The 25,486-nt window shown below is 40.8% G+C and overlaps 1 protein-coding gene across 1 annotated transcript in view; it reads right to left on the reverse strand.

The window, feature by feature from the left end:
- The window catches only part of LOC309700735 (voltage-gated delayed rectifier potassium channel KCNH8-like), a 54,689-nt gene that overhangs the window by 21,015 nt on the left and 8,188 nt on the right, over positions 1-25,486 (reverse strand). The window contains exons 2-10 of the mRNA XM_082524513.1: positions 13,249-13,482; positions 13,008-13,139; positions 11,475-11,620; positions 10,527-10,785; positions 8,583-8,740; positions 6,096-6,303; positions 4,222-4,599; positions 1,791-1,990; positions 756-1,005 (exon numbers count right to left, since the gene is read on the reverse strand). Coding sequence (XP_082380639.1) covers positions 756-1,005; positions 1,791-1,990; positions 4,222-4,599; positions 6,096-6,303; positions 8,583-8,740; positions 10,527-10,785; positions 11,475-11,620; positions 13,008-13,139; positions 13,249-13,482 — 1,965 coding nt within the window. The remainder of the gene's footprint in view (positions 1-755; positions 1,006-1,790; positions 1,991-4,221; positions 4,600-6,095; positions 6,304-8,582; positions 8,741-10,526; positions 10,786-11,474; positions 11,621-13,007; positions 13,140-13,248; positions 13,483-25,486) is intronic.

Consider the following 25,486-nt stretch of genomic DNA (forward strand, 5'->3'; position numbering starts at 1 on the left):
CTCTTTAGCTCCATCCTCGTGCACTCTCAGATAAATGCTGGTTTTTAAGCCTGTTTCCTGCCAAAATCAAGGAGAGCTTCTATGGTCTAGAGCACAGGTGTCGAGGGCTGGCGTCCTGCAGGTTTTAGATGTGTCCTTGATCCAACACGGTTTATCTAAATGGCTAAATGGCCTCTTATGCCTATATTTAACTCTTTCATTCTTGGACTCTTGGACATTAAAGACTTTGCATATGACTGGGTAGCATTAGCTGTTTATTGCCAATCGCCTGTGCCATTTATGTTCTTTTTTGCAGACATTTCAAGGAAATACATCACTTTTTGATCAGATTAGTATTTTGATAAGAGTTTGATTATTGGGTGGCCCCATTGGATTGCCTGGTTCTTAAGGGTCTTGCAGACTTTTTGACTTTGGGAATGGGTGCACTACATAAAGAACTGTCAGTACTCCTTTAGTCTCTCACAAACAGGGGGTCTGAACAGCAGGTGGGCAGACTGGGCTGTATGCTTGAGGTGACCATATTAAAAATCACCCTTCTCTATGACTTAAGACAGAGCCAAGGGTATAAACGTAAGCTTTTGGGTCACAGGGATAACTTGTGTGGACACCGACCTCATGGTTTAAAATTTTGGTCATGTTTAATATGAGCGTCTCTCATAGTAACAGTGTATATATGACAGAAAATAAGGAAACGTAATTTATGATTGAACTGTTTGGGTTTGTAGTCAAAATGAGCTGATTTTGTTTTTCTTTACCTAAAATGGCCAGCACAGTGTTGTCCTTCAGGACTTCCATGGAGCCGGAGCATACAAAGTAGATAGCCTGGAGCGCGTCACCCTGGCGGATGAGGAACTCCCCCGGAGCGCAAAAGGAGGTCTTGATGATCAGGGAGAGGGAGCGCAGACACCCCCTGCTGGCCGATTCAAAGAGCGACAGCTGCAGCAGCTCTTTATTCAAGTGCATCGCGATGTCGGCTCTGAGCTCATCCGGGAAGTCCTTCAGCAGCTGAAGACGGAACGAGAACATGGCTCAATCTCTGCCTCAACTTCTGCTGCTGTTAGAGGCTTCTCAACTTTCTCTACCATCCTCTGAATGTAATGTGTGGGAAGGTGAAGGTAACAGCCAAAATAAAACCTTTTCACCTTCCCACATAGTCACAAGCAGCTGATACATGCATGTTCAGCAAGAGGTTTAAAGGCTTAAAATGTTTTTGCATATTTACTCACTCGCACGATCTAAAGGGAAAGGCCTAATGTGGAAAAGGGGAAAACTTTGCAAGGAGGAAAGTTGCTGGTAGTCATGTCAAAAGTAAGAGCGTCTGTCCTCCATGATGTTATTTCTTAAAAAAAAAGACAGGATTATCTAGATTTAAAACCAACTGGTGGCAAAACACACCAGGAGTGAGTTTAGAGTCTGTGAGGCCATTAATCCGTTAAATTAAGATGGCTGCTCCAGCGTGAGAGAAACCAAACAAAAACCAAATCCTCTCAATGACTGGGAGCCGTGTTTTTTTTTATATATATATTTATTTATTTTCTAGTCTGCCTGGAGGACAAGTCACCTCATCTGCACTTTCACTCCACTTTATCCCATTGTGGCTAATCCATGCTACAGAGGCCACATGTCCGTTTGAGAACGTTAAAGGATCAGTCTCACATTTGTTTCCATCTAGAATTCACTGAATTGGATGCACAAACACTCCTATGAGTTTTACTTTTGCCTCAGGGCAGCAGTACCTGAGATCTATCTTAGATTCCTGCACTATCAAGACCAAATGTCATCCTTCCTACCTCACTGACATCAATACCGTTGTTGACAGACCAGGTTGTCTGGAAACACTCCATCATGCGTTGCTCCAGCACCTTGGGTAACCTGTGCACACGAATAAAGTCCTTCAGGTCCTTGGTGCGGGTGTGGTAGAGGGAGCGACGTGAGTACATCCTCTGGATGATGGCGGTCACGTTACCAAAAACCACAGCATGCATTAATGCTGCAGAGGAGACAGAAAAACAGGTAAGAACACCTGAAAAGCTGCTCAGTGTGATGTTTTTTGCTGTACTTGAGGTACTTGTGTGAGTTCGCTTAACGTCCAGCATGAAATGTGCAGTGTGAGGTTTAAATAACTTGGGATTACTGGGCAAAAGTGGTATATATATATATATATATATATATATATATATATATATATATATATTAGGGGTGCAACGATATTCGTATCGATATTGAACCGTTCGATACAGTGCTTTCGGTTCGGTACGCATATGTATCGAACAATACAACATTTGTAATTTATTTTATCAACTTTCCTTCTGACGATGCTGTCTGTGTTGAGCGCTCAGTGAATCTGTGTTCGACTACTCCGCCTAGGCTGCACTGTCGAGCGCAGATCCACTGAGCGCTCAACACAGACAGCATCGTCAGAAGGAAGAGCGCAGGGCAAGCTAGCGAGACAGAAGTTAAGCTCTCCTTGCAAGATGGACCTCCCCCACCCTCATTCAGATCTGGCGTTTGGAATTATTTTGGTTTTCATGTGACGTATGACCCTGAAGGTAAGCGAGTCATGGACTAAAGTAAAACAGTATGTTGGATGTGCCATGCAATGCTTAATTACATTGGTGTGAACTAGTGTGTTAGCGCAGTTAGCTCGTTAACGTGTTAGCTGTCTAGCCCCATGCACGGGCGATCGGCGGTAGCTCGTTAACGGAGATTTGCCGTGTTGTGGCGTTAAGGTCATTTCAACGAGATTAACCTGAAAGCACTAGTGGGAACACAACGAATATGACTGCACATTTACGCCGACATCATCCTAGTGCAAAGACAAAAACAACAAGCATGCTACTAACTTTAGCCGAGTCATTTAGACAGCTGTTAGCACGTGATTCTCCTTATGGGGACCTGATATGTTTAATATGCTGCTGAGAATATAGCCCAGAAGAAGCGATAGTATAGCTTTTATTTTGGAAAGAGACATTTCTCTGTAATAAACTCTCTTTTCCAAAGATGAGTGATTCCTCAATCAGATACAGGGCTTGCAAAATCGCTAGCCCGACGTCCCGGAGCTAGCGATCTTTCCAGTCGGGCTACAAAAATCTCTCTGCCCTGCCCGTCGGGCTATTGTAGGAAAAATATATGTCAATGCTTTTGCATTCTTTCAGAAATGTAGCTGGGTAATTATGTCATTGGCATCGGTGAGCCACTGTCAATATGTGACATATTGAAGTCGCGTTTGAATTTGCGCTTGTTTTTTTGCTTTCACTTTGCAATGACAGCACTGATCTGTGAGTGATGATAATTTGTGCACCAATTCCTCTGACATCGTCTTATTAATCGTTAGCTTACTATGCAAACATGACAAGTGAAATCTCCCGCAGCAAGCTTAAACATGTGAGAGGTTGATCGCGCAGAGAATCGCTGAGCTTATGTGAGTCCGTGTGTAAAAGTAGCAGTATATATATTTTAGTTCTGCTGAGCCAAATAAGACAGGTCGGGGTGAAGAAGTGACAGCCAAAGAAAAGCTTACCACAAAACGGAGAAGTTATGACAAATGAGACTATAAGGCAAAAAGAAAGTGCAGCTTTATGGTTTCATGGACAAAAGAATTTCTGTGGCTGCAATATGACGAGCTAAATAACCAGGGGTGCACATAAGTGGTCCGCAGGTGCGTATTCGCTGTCAAAATAAAAAACGCGCACAAGGGTTAGGGTTAAATTTAAAAACTGTACTTTTGAGTTAAAATATATATTTATAATTTTAATAAATGACAAATTAAAAAGGCATGAACATTTTTTTGTATCGAAAAAATATCGAACCGTGACACCAAAGTATCGAACCGAACCGAACCGTGAATTTTGTGTATCGTTGCACCCCTATTATATATATATATATATATATATATATATATATATATATATATAATTTCCCCTTGTGGGACTAATAAAGGTATATCATATCATATGATATATATATATATTTGTTTTAACAGATTTTTTTTCCATATTTTGAAAACCAAGCATTAAATTTTACCACTTACACAGTTACTCATTTGCATAAAAAAGCAAAAAACAAACAAACAATGAGGTTTTGTATTTTAACGGAAAATTTTTTCCTACATAATATTTTTGGTTGTTGAAAAAACCCAACAGACAGACAGACAGATATTTTTTATGGCTCAGGCTGTAAAGGGTTAAGAACATCTGATTTTGATGTTGAGGTTTTGCCCACCTCCGATCAGCATGGTGCAGATGGAGAAGATCTTCTCAGAGTCCGTGTTGGCCGAAACGTTGCCAAAGCCCACACTGGTCAGACTGCTCAGGGCAAAGTAGAGTGATGTCACGTAGGAGCTCCTGACAGACGGTCCGCCGCTCACTGTCATCCCTGAGCCATTCGGTGCCCTCACTCTGGTCTTGCTGCCATTCCACTGGCCTGAATCCAACACGCTCGCCCCGTTCAGTGGCTCCAAACTAGAGCCGTTCCACTGGCTGTAATTGCTTAGTCCTGCTGTCACAGTGTCTTGAGGCGATTCAGAGACTCCCAGCAGGGAGGTCAGCGGTGCCATAAAGTATGGCGTTCCCAAGCGTTTGGCCAGTTCATGGAGCCAGCCTGGTGGGGGAAGTGGGACAGTCCAGAAGAGTTTGTCAGTTTAATGAGAGTGCAACCGTGTTTGTTTGATGACCTTTACTAGAAGGCTTCATTAGCGGCGGTAACAAGCCTGGAAGGGTAGAGTCATTCCTTCAGCTTTGGTGTATGTGCATTTGGGAGTACACGTCTGACACAGCATGCAAGCATTTTAATGTCAGATTGTATTTATGCACAGTGCAAATAATAAGTCTCATTATCTGTCAGCTTGTGGCTGTTTTAACATTTTGACAGGAAGTCAAAGTCTCTTAGAAATTACTTACATCACAAGGGACTTCTCATATTTGCTTCACACTACTACTTAATCAACCACAGTAACGGGCATCACTTATATAAGCAGAGGTCATTCCTTGAACCCTAAATAGCTTTAAAATGATTAGGCATCCTAGTGGCGCACAATACCGATATAACATACTCTTATAATGCTTAAAAAAGTTCAACTATTATCTAGTCATATATTCATTTCACAAAACAGAAAACAGATGCAAAAATGGACAAAAACCTATGACTAGATCTGGAACAGGCTGTTCTTTAGTAGCCAAAGATACAATTTAAAATGCGTTCTTTGCTAAGTTGTCTGTTATGTGTAGACACAACATCATCCCTATCCATCAGAAGATGGATGAGTACAGGGACTGTACAAAGCAGCCAAATAAGACTTTGAAAGACCTTCAGAAACCCTGGAGAACTATTGCTCAAGACCAATTTAAACAAAACACATAACGTCCGTCTCCATGGACGCAAAATACAGAGACTTTTGTGCATTATTGTCTGCTCCCTTGTCTTCTTTCCTGCTGAGTCTCTATCAGAATATTGTAATTTCAAGAGTAAAACACAGCTTTTTGTCTGTAAACCCGGAGCTGACTTGTGTAGTGTTACATAAATAAACTGGTAAGAGAGCTTTTAAACCTCGTGTGCACAACTCTCATTAAGCCTGACTAGTGGAGAACAAGCCTGCTCATTGGAAGCAATTTGTGCAAGCTCAATTACCAACCCTATGATAAACGGCTGACCCACTTCTCCACCTTAGCCCACCCCACGTGTACATTTACATCCACGTGCATCTACAAATCAGAGAAAACCATATATCTTTAACCGCTGCTCACCATCGTCCTCCCTCTCTACTCTTTTGTCTCATTGCGCTTTGTTGCGTTAAATCGCTCAAACAGGTTAAGCACCAGCACCACATGCACCTCGCAGTATTGTTGTTGTTTGGCACCGGTGAGCGCAGTAGGAGGGGAAACAGATCACCATAATTAGAAGTGTTTTCGCAGTGAAAGGACACACATACAAGCTGCACGTAGAAGAGTATCTTCATGCTTTGCTTCGGAGCATTTAAAATGACACGCACAATCTTTGATTGGGTCTGTCTCCCTGTCTCTTTGCTCTTTTGCTCCCCCATCTAATGAATCCCCGTAAATCTTTAAATGAAACCACAATACAGACACACAGACACGAACCTATATCCCAAGAGGTGAGGCTATTACTTTCGATCTCGCTGCGCCCAATGAAGTACCACACGCAGGCCATCCAGTGGGCCAGCAGTGCAAAGGTGGACATGAGCAGCGTGAGGACCACAGCGCTGTACTGGGAGTAACGATCCAGCTTCTGCAGGAGGCGTAAAAGGCGTAGCAGGCGCACCGTCTTCAGCATGTGAACGCCGAAGTTCTGGGAGTCAGAGACAGAAGGGAAGGCGAAAACTTGTAACGGGAAATATGACAAGTGGAGCTCATTAGGATGGGATTAGTTACTCTCAGATAGGTAGGGTAGAACATTTACCGTGACTTGAATTAGAAATAGTCAGGTTTAATCTTTTTCACATCTGGAGCTGGGGAAGGTTTGTAATTAGAAGTACTGGTGGACACTGACAGTCTTAATCAGTCACCTTGATAGTGAGCTATGTTACTGAGGGACCTGGTGCACAAACCTATTTACAGCACAGACAAACAGCAAAAACATGTCTCAGTATCCTTACAACACAGACGGAATTAAAATAGCCCAAGAAAATAAATTCAGAGCTGGTTCAAATTCAGTTGTAGCAGGCAGAGGAAGTCACTGATGTTATCATACTTTAGTGAAAACAGTCCTGATGCTCCCTCTTACCTCCTCAAACATGCTCACGATATTGATTTTTCTCATTCTGTGCAATTCCTTGCTCATTTCTGTGTCCAATTAGTAGCCTGTTCACTGGTTTCCACACATGCAAGATGGATTACACCACACAGAGACAAGAATTAATTCCAGAAACCTGGATGTGATTAAGAATCGGCAAAGAAGAAACAGGTGTGTGATTGCTCTGCTTTGCTCCTGTTTTAATCACAGGGGGGGGGGGAAGTTACAAAAATATGATGATGATAATCTAAAAAATAAATGATTAGAAAACAAACCAAAAAACCCCAACTCAGTGTCATGCTAATCACACACTGTACAGATCTGTCTTTAGTTGCATGGTTGTGTTGCACAAAAAAAATCTGAAAAAAGTGAATTTTTTAAACAGGCACCTGTTATTATGATTTCCAGCTCCTCAGTTTTATTCTGGGACTTCACTAAAGTGGTGTTTGAATACCACATTTTTCTAATTTTGGTTCTGTACGTTACCACAATGAATTTTAAATGAAACAACTCAGATGCAGCTGAGGTGCAGACTTTCAGCTTTAATTTAGGAGGTTGAAAAAAAGGATTGCATAAAAGTCTAACACAATCCCATCATTTCAGGGGCTCAAAAGTAACCAGACAAATGAAATAACTGAAAATAGAGTCTTCATTTCTATGCGATGACAGCCTGAGGTCTTGAACTCATGGAAATCACCAGATGCTGGCTTTCCTCCTTTTTAATGCTATGCTAGGTCTTCACTGCAGCGGCTGTCAGTTGCTGTTTGTTTGTGAGGCTTTCTGTCTGAAGTCTAGTCTTCAACAAGTGACATGCATGCTCAATAGGGTTCAGATCAGGTGACTGACTTGACTGAGTAAGAATATTCCACTTCGTTGCTTTAATAAATCTCTGGGGGGTTTTTGGAGGACATACACTCTTCGATCTTTTGGGTCATCGCCCATCTGTATTATAAAATTTTAACTGCATTTTAGCTGAAAAAATACAGTATATACACTCCACTTGTCACATCAGTACTTTAATTTTCTGTTTATAACATCAAGTGGTTAAGGATGCAACCAGGAAGCCTTAAAGAAGTGCCAGAAGTCTGGTCCTCCTTATCTAGAGTCCCACAGCCTTTTGGACTTGCAACCCCTGAAAGTACAGACATATCTCTTTATTAGAAACAGCACAATGGGGACATGAGCTGTAAATGCTCTATAAAAAAGTAGTAAAACAAAATAAATATCAGACCAAAGTAAAAAGTGTAGTGTAGCCTCATGTGCCAGTCGCAATGTTTTCTGCATGAACAGCTATCAGGATCTGCACTGAACATCATCTGGCTAATCTACTTGTCTCAAACGGTAATTTGTCCTCAGCGTACTCATTTATCAACTTAATTACCAGTTACCTAATAATGAGTTCTGGTTGATACTAACCCTCTCAGCTTTCCTCCTTTTTGAAGCCACTCTTGCAACAAATTTGCACAGGAAGAGCAATGTTTCAACAAAATATGGAACAAAAAGTTGTCAGTCACTTTTCAGTTCAGGTTTCTGTGAGTTTAAGTGCAGGCGTTGTCGTCTCGGTGACCACTGAGCATGTTCAGTTTAATTGCCTTATTAAATGAGCAGTGAAAGAGTTGAGCAGCAGGAGAGTGCTACTGATAAAAGAATGAGGTCTATGACCGCCAGCGGGGCCCTTAGAGCCACTACCTTCATGTCACGTGCACAAAAATGGATAAAAATCATAACTAAAGGATCACAAAAGCATAAGCAACAGTCAAGCAAGCAGGATTTATGCACCATGCCTCTATTCCAACCCTTGTGTAACCAACTAAAAGTCATTGCTGCAGACTCACCACACTGATATTGAAGGCATAGAGCAGGTCAAAGGGCAAGGCGGCAATCAGATCCACAGACAGCCAGGACGTGACGTAGTGAATATATATAGAACGGGCGTCGTAGACCACCTGACCCGACGTGCTCACGTAAGTTGTTCGGAAGTTCAACACGATATCTAGAACGAAGCACACGAAAGGCATCATTAAATCTGGAGATGACCCAGTTGGATGACCAAGACCAACCCAACTTCTATTGAAATAGAACTGGCTAGCAAAAAAAAAGGAACTCCACCTTCACCACAGACAAAACAAGAAAGAAAAAGAATGACATCACAAATGTAGGCTGAAATGCTTTAGCAGTGTGCCAAAACCTTAAAGTCTAATTGACTCTCCTTCTTGTGATTAATCAGTCACTTTCTTACCTAAAGCAACACTGTGTCAGTTTGGTAACTTTTACTTGCATTTTTTATGAGCAGTAGATGAGAAACTTGATACTGCAGCCATGCCTGTAGCATAAATATGAGGCTAAAGCCAGCAGCCAGTTACTCCGCAGAACCACAGGGACTGAGCTAGCACAACCAGTACCTGTAAATCAAACATGTATTGTGTTTGCTAAACCAGGGTTGTCAAACATAAGTCTCAGGGGCCAGAATCAACCCGCTTTTCTAAAGTCATTTGACGGCTATGGAAGGAAGCGCATGAAACTTAAATTATTTTAAAAATTATTTTTTGAAGGGTGGCATAAATTTTACTTTTATCTGTGTTTTCATAACTTAAAGGACCTTCTCCACGTTCATTCAAAATTCACCAGTAAATAAGTATAAGATAAACCATTAGATGACAGAAAGTTCCTGTTTTTTCACTGTTTAATTTTGAAATTTACAAAAAAAAGAAAAAGAAAAAGAGGAGTTTCTGCCAATTTTCCATTTGATAATTACAGGACAGTGTGTGCAATGAGCTAACAGAACTTTTTCTGTAAGTTTATAGATTTATTTCTTAAGCCCATCATGCAGAAAAACTGAGATGTGTTGTTAAAATTTTCGGCAAAACTTACATTTTAACTACTGATTTTATCTACTGTTTTTTTTAATCGATTTTAAATCATGCTTTTTATTTGTTTTTGTTTTTTAATGTCTCTGTAAAGCACTTTGAATCACCTTGTTGTTGAATTGTTCTATATAAATAAACTTGCCTTGCCACAGTGGGCTGTACTTGGCCTACGATGTAAACTGAGTTTGACATTGCCGCTCTAAACAAAGCCAAATGGAAAAAAAAAAGAAAAAAGAAAACCCTGTCTTGCTTGTTTGTTTTTTCACTTTAACTTTTAAACAGGGCAAAACTTGCTGTTTCTTCCTGTTTAAAGTGTTTATGCTAACCAGCTGCTGGCAGCAGTTGTGCACTAGTTTCCTCAGTTTTAATGTTGCTCTCCCCAAAAAAAAGTCTGTATAAAAGAGATAAATGACACAGCTGCCTACACGAGTGACTAATGTGAGCTCCTGGTGGCTTTTAAAGCAGTCTGATCTTACAAGTTCCACTTCCAGACTGAACCAGATTACCTAAACACAAACTGTATTCATGTTTTGGTACAAATGGAACAAAACACAGGCCTGGGTGACCTGGTTAGTGCAGCTGCAATGGGAGATGTAGAGTCACATGGACACTAACAGCCGCTTTTGACTGAAGGGACTTTTCGAGAGGTCAGGAGAGTGGGTATCATTTGTCTCACAGACTGTTTAACGCAAACTTTTATGGGATTTGGGCCTTTGTAAATACTTTTGTGTGACTTCTATATGGATCCTTGATCATTTCAGGCTCATATTATATTCACCATTCATAGATGTTTCCACCAGAAAAAAAAGGTGCTCATTTTTAAGTATGGTTCATAAAATTGGATAGAAAATGATAGGAGTTAAAAGAGAAATGACTGGCAGAGAGAGGGGAAGCATCTTAAAACGGGCTTACCAATGATAAAAAGTATCTCCACCAAGATATCGCTGACACTCGGTGGGTTTCGCGCTGCCGAGCCGCCGTCCTCTCGTATTTCCACAGCTGTGAAGCAAACGTTATAGGGAACTGTGATGGCCACGTAGAAAGTGGCCAACAAGATCAGCCAATCCCAGCCGGCCTTGAATGCACCGTAGTGAAGGAGGATGAAACGGGATTTTTGGACATCGGCCACCTTATACTCGGGGACAGGGTTCGCATTGGCTCCGAGAACGCTCTTGATGTGTAGCATGGAAAAACACACATGAGAATTAATGGGCATAAATTAACAGTATTAGCATTATATATCTGCCAAGTTAACAATGGGGAGTGGCTTTTCATCTCCATTAAATATTTCATCTTTAGCACTAGATGTGAAGGTATAATTTATGGTTCCACTGGATTGGCGTGATTGAGACTTATATCGCCATCAAATCTAAATAAAATTGGCCAAGCTGAAGACAAATGGCTATTCCGACTGCTCCTCGCATGTTGGAGGCAGTTTGGCAGTCTTTATGTCATTAAAGGTTACTTAAATTTACAAGCCTTCATCTTTTTGAATTGATATGCAGATCACAATCACAAGCAAAGCTCTTGAAACCATGACAACCCTCTTAATCAGTAAAGCCAGTAAACCCCTGACACCTTATATGGCGCTTCAGTTGCACTCTCCTGGAGGCTGCAGCTTTCCCTACAGACAAAACATGCTGATGACACTGCGACTTTTGGCCTTACTAAAGGCTTAGTCAGGGTTTGAAAGTCTGTGACGGGGTATTTATATTTAAAATGGCGCATCCTCTGTGCATATTTTATTGATACTTAGCAAAGGAGAATTGTGACTGTAGAGTAAAAGTCAGAGGTCACTGAACTTTAAAAAAAAGGCATTGGCTGTGAATAATTTAAACCACCAAACACAGCACATCTCACATTGTTGATCTTCAGCTTGCTCTTGGTTTTGTCCTGTTTCTGCAGGTGTCCCGACAGCTGATAGAGGACAGCCCGACTGCGCCGGCGCTCCATGTTACAGCCTGAGGGGCAGCTGATCTGGCGAATCTCCAGACCAGTTTCCTCATCTGAGAGCAAGGGCACACAATAGGAGAACAAAGCACTAATGTGGCAGAAACTCTCACCGTGCTAACCTGCACATGCCTATAACTGAATCTAAAAGGAGGCAAATGAGAGATAGCTTGAGGACGACTGTTGTCTGGTTTAATTGAGCAACATTATGAACATTGTAGTAGTTTGGCTCCACCGAGATCTGTAATCTAAAGCTAATATGTTTCACTTTAGGTCATGGCTGTTCACCATAGCTATGGAGAGCCATAATCTAAATGTCTGAGGTCGTGTAAAACACTACACTAATACGTGAGGTGATGACAGCATTAGATTAGTGGAGCGATGCTGTACATTTACTCCCTGCTGCTGTGGAGCTGGTTGTTATGTCTTTACATCCCTCAACCACACATACAGAAAAGTTTTCAGCACATAGCAAATCCCCTCCAGTTGAAACAAAACAGAAAAACTGGCGATGAATTCACTGTAAAGTAGGTCTGTCTGATATTCCCATGTTGGTGTTCGTCAGCGTTGCAACTGACCAGTCACGCTGTTGTGATGTCATAGCTTTGGAATATGGAGGAAAAGGAAAAACCAAATGCCTTTGTTTATATAAAACTCAGCATTTCAGGTGTTTTCTTTAAGAATTCATACAATATAATAAATATTTTATCAAGTCAGGTTTCTCACGTTGGGTTCCTCGTGACAGTAAGCTAACGTCTTGGCTAACGCTAACTGAATGCATCTGAATGCTAAGACAGTGTAAACAAGTCAGCTGCGATGCTGATTTTGGACCAACGTTGTCACCGACATAGGAATATTAGACCATGTGAAAATGTAAGTGTCCACTTTGGATATTTTCAGATAAACAGTCAAAGTGGCACAGAGGAATCTCGATATGTGCTTTAAGTATTTGATGTTAACAGTAAGTTTGCCCAAAATTTACTGCTTGGGAAAGCAGGAGAATCGACTTGTTTGTGTTCTGTGATAAGCTGCACTGATTCATTCATAAAGCTCCATCAGACCTTTAGATAGACAGCTGCAGCAGCTCTGCGTTTGCTCGAACCACTAGCATTATTTACAGCTCATCATGTGCAACGTGTTCACATGTCACTGTATGCTCACATCATGTTCTTTAAATGCAAAGTGTATTTGTTCAGTGAATATGTGCTGGCGCATTCATGCACAGCACTGTGCTTATGTGTTTTCTAAGTCCATGCACAATAGTCCAAAGGATGTTGTTTTTATTTGACCCCTTCTCTCTAAAGGAATCATATGAACTGATCGGCTCTTTGCCATCTTTCTCGACAGAACTGACAGCAGGTACGTGAAGTAGGTAGTTTGACTGATTCTCGTTAATGCCTTGCTCATTTCACGTGAATTGGACAGGGAGTGGATGGTGCTCACCAATGTCAGATTCATTGTCACGGTCCTGGTCCTTGTTTTCTGTGATGTCCTTATGTGAGACCAGGAACAGAACCACCTCGCCCTTCTCGTTCTTGATGGGAACAATGTCCAACAGACACCAGAACTTAGAGCCTTTTCAAGGAAAAGAGATCAGAACACAGACACATATTGGTTTGGAAAAAAGAAATACTGCACTAAACACTATTTAACTTGTCAGTCTGCTCCAGCAGCCGAGTCTTACCGCTCTTCTTGTACAGAATGATTTCAGTCTTGAACTCCCGGCGTTCATCCAGAGCTTTTTGCATCTGTGTGGTGAGAGGGTTGCTGGTCTCACTCCCGTACAGAAAGTGACACATGCAGCTCTTCTGCATCAGCTCGCCGCGGGCAAAGCCGGTCAGTTCGCAGAAGCCATCAGAGCAGTAGACAATGGGATAGAGAGACTGGACCTGAGCATTCCCCAGGACGAAGTTGCTGTCTGAGCGGAAGGAAGATGGGAAAGTGATGGAGCAAAGTCACAAGGGAGGAAAAAGGAGAAACATAATCAAGGTAAGAGTGTAAGAAAACTGGAGAGCAGTTAGAGGACAAAAGAACAAAACCAGAAAGCTCAAGTCGTTCTCTCTTGTTGTTAAATGCTGATAAAATACTTAATTACCACCAAACAACAGCTTAAACCAGCTGAGGCTGGGAGCTGTGCCTTTAAGGATTTGTTTTGCTGTGCATCCTGTCACATTTATGCACCACGTTGTGGGGTCAGCACCTACAGGTTCACCAAGATTATTCAAAAGGTATCGCATTAAAATTTCATCCACGGCTGTCTTTTCTTTTTTTCTTTCAGTACTCACTCTCGCTGCGTGTTTGGCTCTAAAAGGCTTCTTCTCACTATGAAGAGCTGTCCTCAAGGAGAATTTAACATGCCTGCTGCTTTTCAATGAACTTCAAAAAAAATAATCATCTCCTTTACTTTGTTCGTCTTCTGCACCTCCCGTGCATTATCATTTTTTTCTTATTATCTTCAGCTGTTTTTTTGTTTTGTTTTTAATCACATATTTTATGATTTGGGGCCACATCAATTTATCCTTACTTAACCTTTAAATAGTTTCAGACTGAAATTAGCAACAGTATTTTCTTCTTTGTGTCGGCTTTGGCCAGTAGTTAACATTGTTAAGATTTTTATATTACTCTGTTAATTTGAAATCATCTCTTTGCAGGTTTCTATATTCATTATAATTTTTTTTGAATCGTCATGTGGCTACAACATTCTACTCTGAGAAAATTTACATTGCACAGTCTTATTATGTGCCTGCCCTCCACCATTTATATGCTATCGTTGGGAGGTTTCAGTGATTTATTTATTTAATTTCTTTTCCCAAAAGTAGACATTTTGAGATTTTAAAGTAAGCTTTAGCTGTTATAATATCATAAAAACTAGTTACATAACACCTAACCATTTAGCTATTATATAAATACTGACATATCCAATTTTTAAAGCTATATAATATATTAATAGTTAGCCATAGCTCAGTTACTAAACTAAAATTAATTCTGTGTGATACATTTTTCTATAATTTCTTTTAATATATACTCATATGAATTACTATGAGGAATTTAGACTGACTTGGATAAAGTCTACAGCTAGATAACATAAAACCACAGACTGTATATAAGTGATGGATGCAGTGGTGTCTTTGATTAAAATCCTATTTAATGGCCAGCAGGAAGTGACTCCAAAAAGATCCCAGAGATGCTGAGCACTTGTTGGCCCTTTTGCCTTCACTCTGTGGTCCATCTCATCCCAAACCATCTTGATTGGGTTTAGGTCAGGTGACTGTGGAGGCCAGCACTCACTCCCCTCATTGGTCAAATAGCCCTTACACACTTGACGTGTGTTTGGGGTCATTGTCCTGTTAAAAAATAAACAATGGCCCAACTAAACGCAAACTTGTTGGGATGGCATGTCGTTGCAGGATGCTGTGGTAGCCATGCTGGTTCAGTGTGCCTTCAGTTTTTAATAAATCACCAGCAAAGCACCCCCACACCTCCTCCTCCATGCTTCACGGTGGGAACCATGCATGTAGAGACCATCAGTTCACCTTTTCTGCATCGCATAAGACATGCCAGGTGGAAACAAAGATCTCAAATTTGGACTCATTAGGCCAAAGCAAAGATTTCCACTGGTCTAATCTCCATTCCTTGTGTTTTTTGTGACCAAACAAATCTCTTCTGCTTGTTGCTTTTCCTTAGTAGTTTTTTCTGACCACAAAGGCCTGATTTGTGTGAATCAGGCCTTTGTGGTCAAATGTGGTCTCCTCTGAACAGTGGATGTAGAGATGTGTCTGCTACTGGAACACTGTGTGGCATTTACAGTGGCTTGCAAAAGTATTCGGCCCCCTTGAACTTTTCCACATTTTGTCACATTACAGCCATAAACATGAATCAATTTTATTGGAATTCCACGTGAAAGACCAACACAAAGTGGTGCACACGTGAGAAGTGGAACGAAAATCATACATGATTCCAAACATTTTTTATAAATAAATAACTGCAAAGTGGGGTGTGCGTAATTATTCAGCCCCCTGAGTCAATACTTTGTAGAACCACCTTTTGCTGCAATTACAGCTGCCAGTCTTTTAGGGTCTGTCTCTACCAGCTTTGCACATCTACAGACTGAAATCTTTGCCCATTCTTCTTAGCAAAACAGCTCCAGCTCAGTCAGATTAGATGGGCAGCGTTTGTGAACAGCAGTTTTCAGATCTTGCCACAGAGTCTCGATTGGATTTAGATCTGGACTTTGACTGGGCCATTCTAACACATGGATATGTTTGCTTTTAATCCGTTCCATTGTTGCCCTGGCTTTATGTTTAGTGTCGTTGTCCTGCTGGAAGGTGAACCTCTGCCCCAGTCTCAAGTCTTTTGCAGACTCCAAGAGGTTTTCTTCCAAGATTGCCCTGTATTTGGCTCCATCCATCTTCCCATCAACTCTGACCAGCTTCCCTGTCCCTGCTGAAGAGAAGCACCCCCAGAGCATGATGCTGCCACCACCATATTTGACAGTGGGGATGGTGTGTTCAGAGTGATGTGCAGTGTTAGTTTTCCACACATAGCGTTTTGCATTTTGGCCAAAAAGTTCCAATTTGGTCTCATCTGACCAGAGCACCTTCTTCCACATGTTTGCTGTGTCCCCCACATGGCTTGTGGCAAACTGCAAACGGGACTTCTTATGGTTTTCTGTTAACAATGGCTTTCTTCTTGCCACTCTTCCATAAAGACCAACTTTGTGCAGTGCACGACTAATAGTTGTCCTATGGACAGATTCCCCCACCTGAGCTGTAGATCTCTGCAGCTCGTCCAGAGTCACCATGGGCCTCTTGGCTGCATTTCTGATCAGCGCTCTCCTTGTTCGGCCTGTGAGTTTAGGTGGACGGCCTTGTCTTGGTAGGTTTACAGTTGTGCCATACTCCTTCAATTTCTGAATGATGGCTTGATCAGTGCTCCGTGGGATGTTCAAGGCTTGGGAAATCTTTTTGTAGCCTAAGCCTGCTTTAAATTTCTCAATAACTTTATCCCTGACCTGTCTGGTGTGTTCTTTGGACTTCATGGTGTTGTTGCTCCCAATATTCTCTCAGACAACCTCTGAGGCCGTCACAGAGCAGCTGTATTTGTACTGACATTAGATTACACACAGGTGCACTCTATTTAGTCATTAGCACTCATCAGGCAATGTCTATGTGCAACTGACTGCACTCAGACCAAAGGGGGCTGAATAATTACGCACACCCCACTTTGCAGTTATTTATTTGTACAAAATGTTTGGAATGATGTATGATTTTCGTTCCACTTCTCACGTGTGCACCACTTTGTGTTGGTCTTTCACCTGGAATTCCAATAAAATTGATTCATATTTGTGGCTGTAATGTGACAAAATGTGGAAAAGTTCAAGGGGGCCGAATACTTTTGCAAGCCACTGTATCTGGGCTCTAATCTGAGGTCCTGTTAACTTGTGATTTCTGAGGCTGGTGACTCGGATGAATTTATCCTCAGCAGCAGAGGTGACTCTTGGTCTTCCTTTCCTGGGCCGGTCCTCATGTGAGCCAGTTTCATTGTAGCACTTGTAGCACCTGGTTTTTGCGACTGCACTTGAGGACACATTGAAAGTTTTAGCAATTTTCCAGACTGACTGAGCTTCAGCTCTTAAAGTAATGATGAACTGTTGTTTCTCTTTACTTAGCTGATTGGTTCTTAAGAAAGGCACACCTGTAAAGCGAAAACCATTTCAGGTGACTACATCATGAAGCTCATTGAGAGAAGGTCAAGGGTTTGCAGCGCTGTCAACAAAGCAAAGGGCTTTGTTGACAGCGCTACTTTGAGGAATCTAAAATATAAAACATATTTAGAGTTATTTATCAATTTTTATTTGCTACATAATTCCATATATCTTGCTTCATATATTTGATGTCTTCAGTGAGTATCTACAATGTGTGTCCAAACTTTTGACTGCTAGTGTGTGTGTATGTAAGCATACGTAACTTGACGAGCAGGCTATGATATAAGCCAGAGCTATGACAAATCTTTTGACAGCTTAAGTTATGCAGCCAGCCTTGAATAATTCATTATCAGACATTGGGTTAGGTATGATAACTGACTCACACTCTTAAGGCATTCATTCCATTAAGATCATTAAAGTCCATGCATGCATGAATCTGGGGGACTGGAGCAACCACTTTGAAGAATGTGAGCAATACAGGATGAGAGAGCCAATGATTGAATGAGATGAGCAGGAATAGATGGATCAATAGATGCATATAAAGGGAGATTGCTTAAATAACTGGGGACAATGACATTTTATAATTTGCACATTAATAAAGCATGCCCAATGTAAATGCTCTTGCCAGACCTTGAAGCACTACTCAGACATAAATACAAACTGCCTCTCAGTGCTAGAGGCTCATGGAAAGTCACATACTTCTCCGAGGCAGTACACTGAAGTTGTAAATCAGAATAATTAACTGACAAAAAATATTTTTGTGCATATTGTGTCATCATTAAATATATGGCTCAATAAAATCTCATTTATTGTGACACAGACATGTGAAAAATAAAGTTTTCCTAACATAATAAAAGAATAGCAGCCAAATGCTACTAATCAACTGCGTTTGATTGGCTGATAACCAGCCAGTGTGAGCATCTCTTAAAAAAAACTAAAGTTTTGGCAGTTTGCTGGTCTGGAGCATTCAGGTGTGTTAACACAATGTCTCAGTCTCCTCAGGCGTGGATACCCAGTCAATTCCACCAAAGGTCAGGCTATGCAATGCTCAGAGAAACTACAAAAACAAAACAAAGAGCTACAGCTACAGTTAGCATGTTAAATGTTAAAGTTCATGACAGTACAATTAGAAAAAAATGGTGCCAGGAGAAAGTTTCTTCTCTTCAAAAAGTTCATGCCATTATGGCTTAAGCTTATAAAACTGCATCTGAACAAGCCAAAAGACCTCTGGAACAATGTCCTCTGGAGAGATGAGATCAAAGTGAAGATGCCTGGTCATAACAGAGAAAACTAAACATATCAGCACAAACACTTGATCGAAACTGTTGAGCACGGTGGTGGCGTAGTGATGAGTTGACCTTGTTGGAGCCACAGGACCTTTACACCTTGCAGTCACTGAGTCAACCATGAACTCCTCTGCATACGAAAGTATTCTAGAGTCAAATGTGAGGCTAAATGTGGGGACAGTTAAAGTCTGACCCAAACTAGAACGTGCAACAGGACAATGATCCCTAAACACAGCAACAATGGCCGAAAAAGAAAAGAATCAAGGTGTTTCCTGTGATCCAGTCAAAGTCGAGACCTCAACTCAAATCCTGAGGCAGTTGTCAGCACACACCGCACACCCATTCTTCATAAAAGAATGAAGATAAAAACACTGTAAATAAACATTGAACGGCATTGCAAGATGGTTGCAAAGAGGAGTGGCAATAACAACAAAATAAAGAAAGCAATAACAATTGCTGACAAGGTGGTTCTAAAAGCCACTAAATCGTGGGGTGTTCTTAGCTTTTCGGATGCAATGAGTCCTGTGAAAACTTTTTTTTTCACTTTGCTGTACGAGAAAGCCACAATTTCTGCGAGTTAGATGAGAAGATGAATGCTGCTTTACTTTTTTGCACCCTAAGTCGTGCAGCTACACAGCAAAACGCTGACTAAAGGGAGGATAATAAGGTGATAACGTCAAGTTGTATTATTTATTGGTCTCCTGGAATACACCATGCACAGCAAAGGAACTATACTCTTATAAAAATGGAGCTTCCTGTTCAGAAAAAGTGTTACAAATTATTTCCAAATTTAATTTAATTTAAATGAGGATGTTCTGGGTTAGCTGGGAGCTGAGTCCAAACCGGCTACAGCACTGAATTAGAGAAAGGGAAGAAAATGGATGGACTTCCAGCAACTGTTAAAAGACTTTATGATATATAAAAGTTTAATTTGCTTGCTGCTGGTAGTGGGGAAACACATTTCTTCCTAGCAACCTGTAATTGTCACGTGGTTGCCGACCTGTCTCGAGGCCTGAGTCACCTGGGATTCAATAGTATCAAACTTCTGATCTAACTGATGGCAAAACAGTGATGTTTATTTCCCCAAATGCTGGCAATTCTTTTAAAGAGCTTGTTTCTTTTATTTTTTATGATTGCTGGGAGGCAAAACTGTAAATATAAGCTTTGGTTATTGGCTGAAAGAAAAAGTTGCTGAGTGAAGTCGTGCATTCATTTCTTTCACTCCAAATTTAGTTCGCCGCCACCTACAAACAAACATTGTAAGTAAATCAGTTCAAACATTATTTTCACTCACCCATCCATCATGGCCATTATGTTTCCACAATATGTAGGAGGAAATGTATGTTTCTGTATAAAGGCCATATGGTGCTGCTGACTGCAGAAGGGCATATCAATCAGTGAAGTGTAATTTTGTGGCTGTGCTTAGCTAAAGGCAGCTGCGAAGCCGGCGAAAGCATGTTTTTGCTGACTATGAGCTCAGAAAAGCCCAGCATGACAGACTCATGTTCCCAGCAGCTGTTTTTTTCTGCGTTTGTTTTTTTCTCTCCTAATGTACAGCTTTATGAACAACGGACCACAGTGAAGCTTGAGATGTAACAAGTGTGAAGCCGCGTTACTCATACAAAGCCGGGTAGACGGGCACTGACAGCAGCCACGCTGGTGCTGTCTCCTTCTTGTCAGTTTTTACCAGGTGTGCTGCCGTAGAAACCAGCTGTAATAACACCTGATCATTCAAGCTGGTCTGTCAGGCAGCAGGAGAGGGAGGAGCTCAATAATTTCACATGTAAGAATCCGGCGATTCTGAAGAGTGTGACGGAATATAATGGGATTTGATGAATCACTTCACCCAGAAAAATAGCCTTGTACATTTGAAATGATTAAAGGGAAGAATGAAGGAAAGAATATATTAATATTTAATAGCAGTGAGCCTATTTTGAAAAAGAACAAAGGTAGGGTTTCAAATGAGGCTACATTAGGAGATTTTACTGGGACTCTTAAACTTTCAGGGTGATGTGATAGAAAAATCCCACAATGGGTATTTTTGGAAAATGAAATAACAAAAATGGTTACCACATTTGTAATTACTGACAATGATGTTTTAAAACAAAGCAATCCAAATATCTGTTTGGATACAGCGCTGGTATTGACACCAGTGCTGGTATTGGTATCAGATCGATACTAACCCGATAGGATCAATATTTCTTTCTGTCCTCTAAGCTTAGTAAGTAAGCTCAGTCCTGTATTTACGTGGTATTGGACCAAAACTAAAATTTGCAGTATCGCTTAGCACTAAATAAAGGCACCCTGACAATTTTTATTCAAGCCTAGCAGTTCTTCTGTAGTGTTCTTCCAAGTTTAGCTCCTGTAAACTGTCAGTAGGAATGTGTAGGACTGTGTAGCATGTATGCATGAATGCATCTGAGTCCAAAGCAGCAACACCCAAGAGCTAAAAGATGGCACACTAGGGACAACAGGAGTTGGAGACCCAGGCATAACCACATGCATTTATTGCAACTGTGCGCCTTTGACATGGTTGCTTTGAAGATGGGTTAGGGTCCACAGCCACTCCCAGCCAGTTGTCATTGTCAAAGTGCCTTTGGCGCATCAAGGTGGAAATAAAACGACAACAAGATTCAGTCTGCTGTCCGTTTGAGATTGAGTGGAGTTAAGTTGGCAATTGCATGCAATCTGTTTGTGATAATGCAGCAGTTAACTGTGAAAAGTCAGCAACAATCTGCTGCTGTCTATGATTCACATTAACTAACTTCCATTCCCAGTCCAGCCAGAACCTCATAGATTTAAAACAGAAATTAAGAAAGTCATCCACAAATAGTGAGGTAGCTGCTGCAAAATGACCAAATCACTTTGCAACCCTGCGTTTATATAGGAATAACCAGAATGCAACAAGTTGGCAACTAGCTGAGTCGAGTCATCTATTGCAAAGAGATGCATCACAGACAAACTGTGCTTGAGTAATGCTTTAATGAATGTGTTGTTTATTCTAGGTTTTATATAAAAGATGGATATAGCCACCATTATGTGGTGTTGGCAGTCTCTCTGCATTTATCAACTGGATGGAAAGTATTTGTGAGACTGCAATCAGTTGGATTGCAGAGTCAAACTTGTGATTGAAAGTCTTCACCCAGAAGTTTAGGGTGTTGCACACTGAATCTCTGGGTATCCAACTAGTTGTGCAACTACTTACATTTGACCTCCAACGGCTAAAAAGTAGCAAAACTAAATTCAGCCCAGTCAGCTGATCATATGGGCAGCCACTAATCTTTCCTTGTTACAGCAGTTTGCTGTCTTATTTTACTCTAGTGTGACTGAGCTTCAAAATAAGTTAGTTTCCATAGTCTTCCATGCTAAAAGCATAAAGATACACCTTGCTAACATAGCAAGCTTGCTAGCATTAGCTGATAACTCTACCTTCTCTTCCAAATTTGCTCACTAATGGCTCTAAACACAAACTAAACAAACAAACAAAAAAATGTAACCAAAAAGCTAAATTTGATAAGTGACATGATGGTGGCTTTATCCATCTTTTATACACAACCTAGAGTAAGTAACATGTTGAAATGTGCAATTCACTTGTATTTTTATTTTTTATTCCTATTTATTCTATTTATCCCCTTTGTATATTTTATTTATATTTGTCTCTGTATTTATATATGTGTGTGTGTGTATATATATATATATATATATATATATATATATAACAATTCTGTAACTGTAACTTCGGTCGTTGCTGTGCTTTTTGGAAGTCGAATTTCCCAGAGGAACCCACCCGAGGGATTAATAAAGTTCTATCTTATCTTATCTTATCTTATGTTCATAAAAGCATTCCTCCAAAGCACTACTACTCGGTCAAAAACTCCACAGGGAACCCGTGGAGCATTTTAACAAAGAAAACAATGTATTAATTCAAGCGTTATTTCTTTGAGAACCCTGACAGCACATTATCTTCAGCCTTGGTTCTTGATTTTTTTGTAAGCATTTTTCTGTCTCTCGTTGTTATGGATGCAGTCATTTTCTAGAAGATGACATCCACATTCTTAATCCCACATCCAAAGCTGTGATTAGCTTGGTTGTTACCGAGCCAAGGAACCAGCATTCAGACTTCTCCTTAATGGGAACAAAAGAGCTTAATCCAAGCCATGGAAATACACCCTCACCAAATGTACAGAATGCTTGCGGACAATTTTACCCCACGCTGTACTCATCATTTTTTTGAAATACTGGGAATAGATATATTTTTGCGCTGTTAATACAAAGCAAAAGAGTAGTTGCACAAAACCAAAATATCACTGAGCCTCTTTGCACTTTTAATCTCATGAAAACATAAAAGAATGGAGTAGAAAGAGTTTCCTGCAAATGCTGAATCACATCTTTGCACCTAAACGTGCGATGCTTTCTGCTTCTGCACTGTGTGCAAGGTTACAGAGCTCATTACACACACATGCGGCGGTCGGCCTCATAGTTACATGGACACTTTCCCTCAGAGACGTGATCTGCTTACAGAGGAAACGGTTTCCTGTGCCCCTCCATTTTCCTTTTGGCCTTATGCCGTGATAGTATTCTGTTTTTGTTTTATTTTCTGCTCATTCCCCAGGCGCTAGGCAGGCCTGTCACATCCCCACCACAATCCAGGTGTAATAACGTGTGAACTGCACAACAAAACCGCTCAGACTCAGCCCCTGAGCGGCTTAGGGAACCCCGATAAACCCTGCTACTGATAACACTGACAGCGACAGCCTGCCACAGCACATTCACGCACAATGTAAGCCTAACACACGCACACAGGCCGCAAACATTACATGTTTGTTTGCAGCACCCGTTTGGAGGCGTCTACTGAACCATAATTATTATAGTTCTAATATTATATAAGAATATAAAACAATCTCTCCTTTTTACCCTTTTAAATGTTTTCTCATATAATTTAAGTATCGTGTGTGACTTTGCCTCATATAGTAACACCTTTTTTTTGTGCAACTGACATTTAGCCAATCACAACCCAGCACACAGCACAACATGTTTGCTGAAGTCACTTTTGAAATACTGATAATTTTGAAGCATCAAGTGCAGAAACTGTAGACACACTGTTGACCAAAATTATTAATATGCGTTTAATCTGGCTTCCATTTATAGCTGAATTTGTCTGTGCGAGAGCCAATGAAATGAAAAGGGAACAAGCAAATAAAGACACGAGCACTGACAGCTGGACGATAGCAGTCGTTAAAGCCGCTCTCTGACGCGTTTCCTCGACTGTAACTGAAAACACGTTTTCATCTTCATCTTCTTTTCACCTTCAAAACTATTTAGCCCACAGCTTTACGTATGACGAAGCTCCAGTAACGCAGAGCAAGCAGATGTGTGAGCTAACTCAAAGCTACTGCATGGCCAACATTAATGCAAAGCAAACACTTAATTCTTACATATGTTGATAGTTACTTGGACAAAATGTGCTCAATGTTCTCTGCTCTGGTGAAGGGACTTCCATATTTGCTCAGTTAAAATGTTTTCCTGCTGTCATTGGGCAGTACTTGTGTGTGGGTTTTATAATGTTAGTCATTAAAGTGTCATTTTGAGTCTGAACTATTTTACTGTCTGGGTTTTGGTCTTTTATCAACAGCGTGACCTGCAGTGTACCCCTAAAATATCACCTGTTATTAACATCTGATCTGTATCTGACACATCGTCTGGATGCTGACAGCCGACGCATACATTTACATATATTCCCGCAGCTTTTGTTGGCCTCTCTGTGGACCTTTCAGCTGATGTTATTTATTCAGAACGTGGTCACGCTGCGAGCCTCAGGTGTCACAATAATGATGTATTGATGATAACTGTGATATTTAAAAAATGAGGCATCCATAAATTAAAAATGCACGTGTCATGGATAACTGTGTTAATTGTCTCGGTCTGCCAAGCACTTTTACATTTTGATTTTGTAAATTTTTGATAAATCTTCTATAAATTCTGAAATCAGACCAGCTTTAAATACTGCAGTTACACCAAGCTAAGAACCAAAAGCAAAGTGCTCCTGACTGTTGTTGGCCTCATTTACATCCACAATTGCTGTGACTTGTTTGAACCTTTCCCTACAAGTTATTTAAACAGAAATCTAAAGCTGTTACAAGACATGCACTCATCTGTCACTACCTGTTGAACTAATCAGCCAGTTACATGGCAGCAACCCAATCCCAGTTTAGGTGTGTATACATGGTCAAAACAACCTGCTGACATTTAAAGTGATCATCAGAGTAGGGATGGGAAAATATCCCGTGAGCCATAGCTCTCTGGATGAAAATGTTTTGTTGCTTTGAGAGGTCAGCAGGTATTTAAGAGACTATTTAGAGCTAATACGAAGGCAACAGTAAGTCAAACGTTCTTCTGTGTACCTAGAGTATAATGAGGTATGCAGAAGAGCATTTCTAAATGCACAAAATGTTGAAGCTGGACAGCAGCAGAAGACCACACTGGGTGCCACTTCTGTCAGCTAAGAAACTAAGGCTACAATTCACACAGGTTCACCAAAACAAGCCAATAAAAGATTTGAACAACAGATCTTATCTGATGAGGCTTGAGTTCTGCTGCTACATTTGAACAATAGGGTCAGAATTCAGCCTAAGCAACATAAAAGCAACAAGCAATCCCACCTTGTACCAGTGGTTCAGGCTGGTGGTGTAACGGTACATAGGATATTTTCTGGGACCCCTTAGTACCACTTGTGCATTGTTGGTAATGCCACAGCGTATGTTCTTCTAGCACCTTGTTGAATTAGTTCTTCAAAGAGTTAAGAAAGATCTGAAGGCAAAAGAAGGTCCAACAACCTTGTCCGGGTATGTTAAAGTGTCCATTATTTCAAACTAGCAGACCTTCGTCAGAGCATCACACATACTGAACTCACTCCCAGCCAAAAGTTAAGACTG

Source organism: Aulonocara stuartgranti (assembly GCF_965226115.1).
Source record: "Aulonocara stuartgranti genome assembly, chromosome: 23".
Lineage (NCBI taxonomy): Eukaryota > Metazoa > Chordata > Actinopteri > Cichliformes > Cichlidae > Aulonocara > Aulonocara stuartgranti.